Below are 9673 nucleotides of genomic sequence, written 5' to 3' on the forward strand. Positions count from 1 at the left end.
ACCTTTAAAAAAAAAAAATGAAAATAAGCGCAAGGTCACTAGTGTGTATAAGCGTGCTATCTCGGGCAAGCAAGTGCTCCCACTGCAGCTTGAAAATAAGTTTTATCGCAGGTCGCTTCCCCAGAACTACACGTGGGAAGGTCCATGGCTAATATTCCTTTGTGTCCTTCGGTCCCCTTTCGCAAGCTTCATAGTTCAGCTTTCGTATATTACGTGCTAAGGCACTATCTCATTAGAACACCATTTCACAGATCTTCCCTCAATACGCATACCCTCCATGTTAGTATCTCGCTATCGCTCTATCACGAAATCGCACTAACACGTATTTGTGCTATCATGCGATAGCGTGTTAGTTCAGGGGTGCCTGCTGAGTCCTGTTGCAGTCAATGAGGCTTGTCCCCGAAAATGCACTATCAAGCATTTGTGCTATTGCATGATAGCGCATTTATTCAGGGGTGCCTGCTAATGTGGTAAGCCTGGTATTTAGAAGGAAAGAGAAAAAAATGGGTGGAAGGGGGCATTGGTCTGGGAAGTCTACTCAGAAGTAAATCTGGTTGTGGTCAGTGAGGCTTGTTCCCGAGATTGCCATTAAGGGGAGTAGAGCCTGGAGGGGGGAGCCTCTCCTATTGGTTGAGCAGCCCCTGCCAGTCTGGTGACGTTCACTTTCAATCCCCCCACCCCACCTGGAAGTATGTTTCCATCAGCGAGTTATAATGGTGTGATGCAGTGCTTCGTGGAACCATGCTCGGAGCTATGCCAATTTCATGAAAACTCTGGTATTCCTTCGTTTGCTTTGCCCTTCCATTTTCGTGGAAACATGGCCTATGTCTCAAGTATGCACCCATAGTAAGAGAGAAGCATACTGTGCTTCCACATGGAGGACTCCTAGCACTAAGAATCAAAAAGCATTGTGCAGCTATTCTGCGTTTCTTTCTTAATTGATTTTCTGTGGTTAGGAAAAAGATGCAAGAACTGGGGGGAAAACATAGGAGGGCTACAGGTAGAAGACATCATCTGGACCCCTAGTAAAATTCTGTGGATGAGGCAGGGAGCCTCACCTGGAAACACCCACCATCACCTTTATATAGCAGATGCAGTTGAGAGGTGCAACTTTAATCTAAATTGGCTAAATTAATAGATTAAAAACCTTCTTGATCGACTTAAAAAACAGTTTAAAATTAATACTATTGTAATATAGGTGTTTGTTTTTTTAAAAAACCTGCAGATGGCAGGCACCAGAGGAGGTATTCCAGCTTCATTCTCACAGAGGTGGGAACACCTCGTCTAAGAGAATGCCAGCAACCGCATAGACGTGCACCATGAGAAAACAAAGGGCATAAATGTTTTATCTTCAAAACTGTAAGGTTGGTTCCAGACTAAGGGTGCAATTCTGTGCATGTTTAGACTGAAAAAGGCTTACAACTCCTAGCGTGCCCCAGCCAGCTGTGTTGGCTGGGGCATGCTGGGAGCAGTAAGCCTTTTTTCTGTCCAAACGTGCATAGGATTGCACCTTAAGTTAGTCATGCTTTAGTCCCATTGAAATGAATGGTACTGAAGTCTTCAATGATTAACTTTCAATGGGACTGAAGTGTGACTCCCTTAGTGTAGATCCAACCTATTAATTGTATTCAAACTTTTATAGTTTCTTTAATTTAATTTTAAATCTGTACCATCAACCAGCAGGGTCCCCAGGATAGCAGCAAACAATACAAAACAGAATCAAACCTAACACAGCTTTGTTTAATTAAAATCAGCACTTGGATTAAAACTGATATGATTGATCAACTAAAGATTCCTTTGATCGGACAGCAGCCTTTACTTTGTTCATACTCACAGACGCTCTGCGAGGTCAGCATTCCTTCCATTTTTCAGATGGGGGGACTGAGGCTAACACTGACACACCCAGGGTCACCTAGTTAAACCGTCCATGGATAAGGATTTGAATTAAGATCTAAAACACAAATATATCTAGAGTCCCGTTCACCGCACCACATATTTTATTCTGCCTGTGGAATCTTTGAATACAGTACAAAGAGAATGGAAATGGGAAAATGGTTTGTTTTCTCTTTTTAGGGGAACCTGGGACATGGCAAGTCACACCTACTGACATCCTCAAGATGGACACAGTGAGCGGAGCAGCGTTTGCAAAGAATGCTGGGAAAGCCACGGTCTTTCATGATATCCCAGGGATAGTGAAAACCTACAGAGAGGTAGGAATCGCATGTGTTCTGCTGCGAGAAGGGCCAGCTTGCCACTCTGTGAGCATCACAGAAAGTAGGCTGCTGTTATAACAGCAGAGCGCAGTTGTTGAGCTGTTCTCCGCCTCCCCCCTCAAGAGTATGGGGGCTCAGAATTAGAGATTGGTTGGTTGGCTGATTGCACTTTTATCCCACCCTTCAGCCAAAAAGGCTTCCAGAGCAGCTTACGGAGTTAAGAAACCAGACAGTCTCTGCCTGAAGGCTGACAATCCAAAAGGAAAGGGGATTGGGAGAGAGGAGGAAAATAGGAAATCCAGGCCCTAGATTCTTAGTTGCAGCATTCAGCAGATGATGGAGTTGGATCTAAACACAGTGCAAGGGCTGCTGTTTCCTCTGAAGTCCTCAGCTGTGGCAGTTGGCAGTGGGAGGGAGGGGGGCGCTCGGCTGCACCCAGGCACGATGGAGGTGCCTGACACTTGTGTCCTCTCTCTCCAGTGGCCTCAGCAGTGATGGTCGGTAGCAAAACGTAGCGGGGCTCTGGGAGCATATCCTCACCACAGCCTAGGCTTGTTTAGCTCTTATAGCTGCTACTAGAGAAGCCTGGGAATTATATTCTGACTGGAACATTGGGGGTTATCTATGGGGGGATCCCTTGCCCACTCCCCCCGCCCTGCCCAGAAGCACTGTTCCCCGGAGACAGGGAACAACTGTAAAACCAAGTTATGGCCCTTAGGGTGAGTTTACACAATTGCTTCGCCCGTCTCCCAGGCCTAAAGACAGTTTTGGTGGTGGCAGTGCAACCCTCGGCTACTCTGAGAGCTGGAGGCCTGTTTGGGCTGCTTGCAGTTTATGTGCATGTGAAAATACAAGAGGATGAGTGCAACACAGGGCAGATAACAGAGGAAAGAGAGGGGAAAGGGAGGCAGGGTAGTCAGGCTAAGGCGATTCGTTTATTTCAGGTACATGTACATAGAGCTGAACTAGACATGGCGCTACATGGGCATCATTAGGAATCAGGTCAGGTTTTTGTTTAAAGTTAATAGCAGATGCAGCGGGCCCTGATTTTCATCAGGACTCCACCCAGCACCTGCTCTTAGCCCCAGAAGAGACGCTCCCATTGGAGCTAGGGGCAACGGTGGTGAGGGTCTTTGCCTGGACTGACCGTGCTGGGAAAGAAAGAGTTAACCCCTCCTCCCCATGCACTGCTGTCTCTAGTGCCCGCTATTAGTCTCCTAAAAAACTAAATGCCCACTGATCTGATTCCCAATTATATGTTTAGCACCATGTCTAGTTTGGTTTTCCGGCTTAGTTACAGTAAGGCGAAGGTGCAGAGCCTCAGTACTGGGGCCCAAATCTGGCCCTCTGGGCTTCCCCTGTCTCCACCCACCAACTGTTTGGTGGTTTCCTGACTTTTCTGCATTGTTTTGCCTATTCTAAAAGGTGGAAATGCCTCTCTTAAGATTTAGTTATTGGCAGTAAGAGCTCTGAGCCCCAGTATGCTGGTCTTTTTAGCATTTCTGATTTCTGCCCCCACGCCTCTTGCCTTTGGCTTCACCCGCCACTGGGATGCAGCCCCCAAGGGCTTTTCCCAAATGGCCTTCTGGATGAAAGAGGCCCTCCACCCCTGCAGTAGGGCATGGGAACTGGGGAGCGGGGGTCTCACAGCAAGGATGGGTCTTGAGGAGGGATTTGAAGGAAGGGAGAGAGATTCCGGAGGACAGCTACAGGCATGAGGGACTGGAAGGGAGAAAGGGCAGAACTGAGCTGTTTGAGGGGGCAGAAACCTTTCAAATAGGCTGCACTTAGAAGCAGAAGCTGCAGGTGCCCAGGCCCGAAGCCAGGTAATAAACCAAACATCAGCCACATACATTGATCATGTAAACTCATGCATCACTTTGTTTTTAATGAGAAATAAACAGAGGGAGGCAAGCTGGGGGTGATTAAAAATCTGCATGCAACTGCCTGCCCTTCCTTGTGCCTGGGTAATGATGAACAGCCTTTAGGAGACACGCAGCTGCTGCCAAACCTCTTCTGCCTTCGATGATCTTGTTTTCTCTAGGTTGTGATCAGTGGCTCCTCAAGGCTAAGCCTTCGCCTTGGTCCCAAACGCTACCTAACCAACACTCCAAACTCCTCTGAATTCCAGGTTTTTGTCGCCACGAGCAGCACAACAACCCTTCAAGGTAGAAGACACAGCTACTGCCTCCCTCTCCCCAGTTTTCTTTCCTGCTGTTAAGTCAATACGTGCTGGGAGGAGCAGATGCTCAGCCTAAAACACTGTCTGCTCACCCTAGTGAATTTGAGGCTACCACAGGGGCAAACCCAGGCCACCCCATGCAGTCTGGCAGCCCCCAGAGTTGATTTCAACATGTTTTCCTTCTTAAAGGTGCCGGTTTCTATCCTCTGTACAGTGGAAGTGGTGGCTTGGTGGGTGGCAAGAAGAGCTGCCTATGCTCTTGGGCACGCTTATGCGCGTTACAGAGGCACACGGAGCTTGATTGTTCGGACATTAGGAAGCCAGAGCAATGGGGAGGGAGGGTGGGGGTCTCAGGCAAAGGCGCAGTCCCTCCTCTCCTGCCTCTCATTAGAGTCTGTTTAACTTTCCAGTCAGTTGTAGCCTTGCTACCCTCTTTCTCCCCTCCAGTAAACTGAGGCATCAGGGATGGTCTCACACCCATTTTAACAGGGCTAATGCGCCTTTAGCTGTTGATGGAGAAGCAGCATATCTAAAATGTACATTCCCGCCACCCCCCAGCATGGTTTCATGAAGACAGGGAAAGCACTGTGAAAGGAAGAACCTTCTGCTTGGATGCAAACCCAACTGAAATCTAACGGCCTAATCCTAAATGTATTTCCCTTAGAAGCAGATCAGTCAACATGAAACCCAGACTTCCTTTTATTTGGGGAGGTTATAATATGCATGATAGAGCTTGCCCGCCTTATTTTGTTTTTTCCCTGCAGCCCTCTTGGATGGCACAGCTGATATCTTTCTTCCAGGGGACAAGAAAGGCAGTTGTCATACCTCTGAAATGAGAAAACACTAGAAAAACTGTGGGCTGGTCTTCTCTCCCTGTGCACCCCAATGTTGTATTCAAACGCATGCTACTTGCAGCTGCTGTCAGATGCTGAGAGATGTTCCTTGTAGATTGTATTCTCTTTGTGAAAGAGAAATTCTTTCTGCAGAAGTTAGTACAGGCCCAGCTTACTCTCTCCTTCCAGCATTGCTTAGGTAAAAGCAGAAGAGCACCCCGTAGTGCTACATTAAGAGGGTCACCCTGTTTCCATGTTCTGGTTTTTAGCTTTGGTCCAGTTGACTTTGACCCACCTGTCTGATTTGTGTGTGGACCTGGCTGCCATTTCCTAAAGAAGAGAGCACTAACAGGGTCTGAGTACTGACTGCAGGAAATATATCCATTTCTTCCGTTTGACCACACTCATGTCCTCTTCCCCTTACAGGTTCTTGCAGTTTGGTTCAGGTTCATGCCATCGTAGATCTACTTCTCCCAGAATCAAACCTAATCTGCCAAATGGAGTTCAGCGAGACAGTCTTTGCCATCCCAGCGCACAAAATCTTTGACATCCGGTCCACATTCTACACTGATAAAGGTGGGCAGAACTATTTAGCAGTACGGAAGGGGTATAAACAGGAATGGTATCCACTGCTGATAAACCAGGTAAAACACTACCCAGATTATCTCAAAACTATCTACTTTATTTAAATAGTATCTTTGGAACCCTTGTGAAAATCCACTCATTTTAGTTGTTCCCTGTGAGGTAGGACTGTATTATTTGAATTTATTTATTTGACAACCTTTATTTCATCTCATTTATTATCTCTCTACACCACCCCATAGCTGAAGCTCTCTGGGCGGTTCACAAAAATTAAAAAACCATTAAAATGCATTATAGAGAGTATAAAACCATTTACATAATGACATAGAACAAATAGCACACGCAACAACGTATTTAAAACAATTAGCCAGAGACAATCAGAGAGACTCCTTACATGCTGCCAAATGCCTGAGAGAAGAAACAAATCCTACCAAGACAGCTTACATGTAACGTAAAAATAATAAAATTGCAATAAATATTAACAACTTAAAAACAAATCAAGATCCTTTGCTCAGAGCAGATGGGTGAAGATGGCCCTGGGCTGAAGACAGTCCAGCTGAAACAGGAGCAAGAACCTGGTGCCATCCTCCCTCTCTCCTGGGGTCCTTCCCACGGAGCAGTTGGTGGATGTAGGGTGGTTAGGGGAGGAGGGGAAAGTCCAGCTGCAGCACATTGCAGGTGTGTGTGGGGAGGGCCAACTGAAGCTGAGAGAAAGTTGCTTCTCTAAGGCCACCTGCAGAATTCATGGGCAGAAGTGAGTGATTAACCAAGCAGGGGCTTCCTAATGTGCAGCTCAGCCTCCTGGCCACTGTGCTACAGCAACTTCCTAATTCCAGCCTTCCCCAACCTGGTGCTCACCAACAGCAAGGAACAATGGGAAGTGCAGTCCAACACAGCCAGAGGGCAGTAGACTGGGGAAGGCTGGGTCAGACCATGCCCAGGCCAGCCTCTTCAGTAGTCTCTTTTCCTGGCTCTCAAACCAAGGCCTCTATGCCTGCATCATAACCGTGAAAGCCCAGCCTGAAGACGACCTGCTGGCCCTGAGCACGGCGGAGGGCTCGGTGTACGTGACCGCCTCTCTTGTCAGCGAGCAGAGCCAAGCCGGGACCCAGGGAGTCTTGGTCCCTTTCCTGCCTGCGTTCTTCGTCAACCAGTCTGAAGTTGTCTTCAGCAGCAAGCAGATGAGCAGCGAAATCTTGGTGCTGGGGGCCTCGAGAGTGACTGAAAAGATAGAGGTAAGTTGAAGGCTTGGTGGGACCGTGCCTGGAAAATGCTCATCTGAAAGGCTGAAGGCACTCCCCTTTTCTCAAGGCACAGAGACAAGCTCTGCCGAGGCAGGACAGGAGTCAGGCTGTACTTCAGAGGGGGCAGGCATAGCTCATACTTCATATACAGGAGGTCCCAGGCACAATCCCTGGTAGCTCCAATTAAAATGCGGGTGTGCCAGGCGATGGGGAAAGACCTCCACCTTGTAGAGCCACAGCCAGTGAGAGTAGGTAATACTGGGCTAGAAGGACCAAACATCTGACTTTATACAAGGCCACATCAGATCTTCAGCTTAGGGATGGGGCCGTAGGCCGAATGGGAGAGCACCTGCTTTGCCTGGTTCAATACCTCGCAGCTCCAGGTAGAGCTGGGAAATGCCCCTGACTGAAACTCTGCAGACCCATTGCCATTCAGGGTAGAAAATACTCAGCTGGATGGGTCCCGGAGTCAGGCAGCTCTTAAAGGAACAACAGATTATGACAGACGGGGTTTGGGAATGATAGGCCTAAGGAGATATCCCCAGCCGTATGAGGAGGAAGCCATCTGTCTGGTGTTCACAGCCTCTCTTGTGAAAAAGGGCTGTTTTCCCACCCCTAAATCCTGTGTTTTCTCAATGCATGTGAAGACCTGTTTAGGGATTGCAAGTGTTGACTGAGAGAGTGAAATGCTTCTGGAGCGTAAGAAAGAGGCAGAGGAACCTCTCTCCAAGATGCTGGATGGGAAGTCTGTACGCAGCAGTTGGAGAAAGGTCCTTCTTAGTTCCTGCCCCTCGGGGAAATGTCCAGAGCAGGCAAATAGCCTTTGTTGCCAAGTGAAAACAGGCATGCGGTTACATCAGGGAGTTTCAGTCGATGCAAGGGATCGGAGAGCTGTTCACCCGAATCTGCGCACCTGTCTGAAGTGACAGGGGGAGAAGGTGGCCATCTTGGGAAACAAGGGAACACCCCTGTTGCTTGATGGTGTCATTCTATGATTGAATGTGCGAGGAGCAACTAAGGAAGCTCATGATAAAGAACACCTCGAAGAGACAGACTGATCACCACATTGCTTTTCACAGACAAATCCCTTTTGGAATGAGAACACAGGATGTGCGGCCTGACATTTCTAGGCAAAAGATATTTTTTTTCTATATCACTGTATATAAATCTGCTAACTGAAAATCACAGGTCATGCCCCTGCTGAATCTAGGGTCTAGTCCATAAAAGCTAATGGCGCAATATATGTAGTAGCTTTTAAGGTCTCACAGGATACTTTACTGTTCTTGCTGCAACAGAATAACACTGCCATCCCCCTGGATTGCATTGCTTTGTTGTTTACTTTCTAATAAATTGCTTTCCCGTTTGCCAAGGCTCAACCCAGTTCCCCCGTGATCAAAGTGGGTCAGCCCCTACATCTGCCAGACATGTCCGGACTTGTCCTCTATCCCATCAGCGTGGTCAATCTGACATCTCTCCACCAGGCAGCAGCCCCTGTCTTCATCAACTTCTCCTGCAGCCTGACAGGGCAGAGAGCTGCTGTGTTAGTGCGGGCGGCGTTGCAGGAAAGGCATTTTTTCGGTAAGCACCATAGCGAGAACACCCCACCCATAATCAAGGACTACAACTGTAGGAGAGCTCTGCCCTAAGGCAGGGGTGGGAAGAAGGGACTTCAACTCCCAGAAGCTCCTGTCAGCATGGCCAGGGGTCTGGAACGCTGGGAGTTGAAGTCCAAAACAGCTGGAGATCTACTTCCTGCCCACCCAGCCCTAAAGAAACAGAGCAGGGTTTTGACCAGAATAATCAGGAGCAAAACCCTGCTTTTAAACTTTACAGCAACCAGTCTAGGGCACAGTAGCCTGGATGACAGCCTCCTCTGACCTGGTGCTCTCCAGATGTGTGGGATGATGCGAGTTGTAGTCCAATGCATCTGGAGAGCACCAGGTTGGAGAAGGCTGCTGTATGAACTAAGTCAGAAAGGCAAGCCGTAACCGGGTCACAAACTGCCTTTCAGGGAACAGTCTGGTAACTTGCACGCTGGGTGTAACCAAGGCTAACCAACAGTCTTTCTGGAATTCTCTAGGTCAGTGTGGTGAAGCAGGCCTTGTCAAGCAGCTCATGGGCTCCTACCAGGTCCTCCTCTTCACCATCTTCGCTGTTTTAGCATCCACCATGGTCATCTTTCTCGGCAAGTAGAACACATCTTCATGAAGGCAGCTAGTACAGCCATCACTTGAGGAATCTGTCCTTTTAGAAATGCCCTCGACAGTTACAAGCAAGTTCAAATGTCACTCTTAGCGTGACGTAGCCAAGCTTGTGTTTCAGCCCCTACACCAAGACTCAAGGGTGGAACTAACCATGATGCATTGTTTGTGCCCACAGCCTACAACGCCTTCTTGATCAGAGTACAGACAGTCCCTCTTGTCTACCTTCCCACACAAGGCTCAGTACAGACAGGTGAGTCAAAAGGGGAGGGAAGGAGGGGGACAGACAGACAGACATTAGGAAAATCAGGAATTTTGAGGGATGCCACCAAGACTTTGGATAAGTTCTCTGATTTGCCATCCTTAGGTTGCTTCAGTTCTCACCTCCCTTTTTTGTAGCTCATCCATGCACACACAG

At 48.1% G+C, this 9673-nt stretch overlaps 1 protein-coding gene across 1 annotated transcript in view; it reads left to right on the top strand.

Annotated features, from left to right (window-relative positions):
• The window catches only part of NUP210L (nucleoporin 210 like), a 45824-nt gene that overhangs the window by 34819 nt on the left and 1332 nt on the right, over positions 1-9673 (top strand). Inside the window, exons 33-39 of the mRNA XM_084824259.1 lie at positions 2074-2210; positions 4258-4381; positions 5655-5804; positions 6795-7045; positions 8425-8632; positions 9135-9239; positions 9434-9508. Coding sequence (XP_084680385.1) covers positions 2074-2210; positions 4258-4381; positions 5655-5804; positions 6795-7045; positions 8425-8632; positions 9135-9239; positions 9434-9508 — 1050 coding nt within the window. The remainder of the gene's footprint in view (positions 1-2073; positions 2211-4257; positions 4382-5654; positions 5805-6794; positions 7046-8424; positions 8633-9134; positions 9240-9433; positions 9509-9673) is intronic.

The sequence above is a fragment of the Heloderma suspectum genome, chromosome 17, assembly GCF_057233095.1.
Source record: "Heloderma suspectum isolate Gila_16-S chromosome 17, 16-S_ref, whole genome shotgun sequence".
Taxonomy (NCBI): domain Eukaryota; kingdom Metazoa; phylum Chordata; class Lepidosauria; order Squamata; family Helodermatidae; genus Heloderma; species Heloderma suspectum.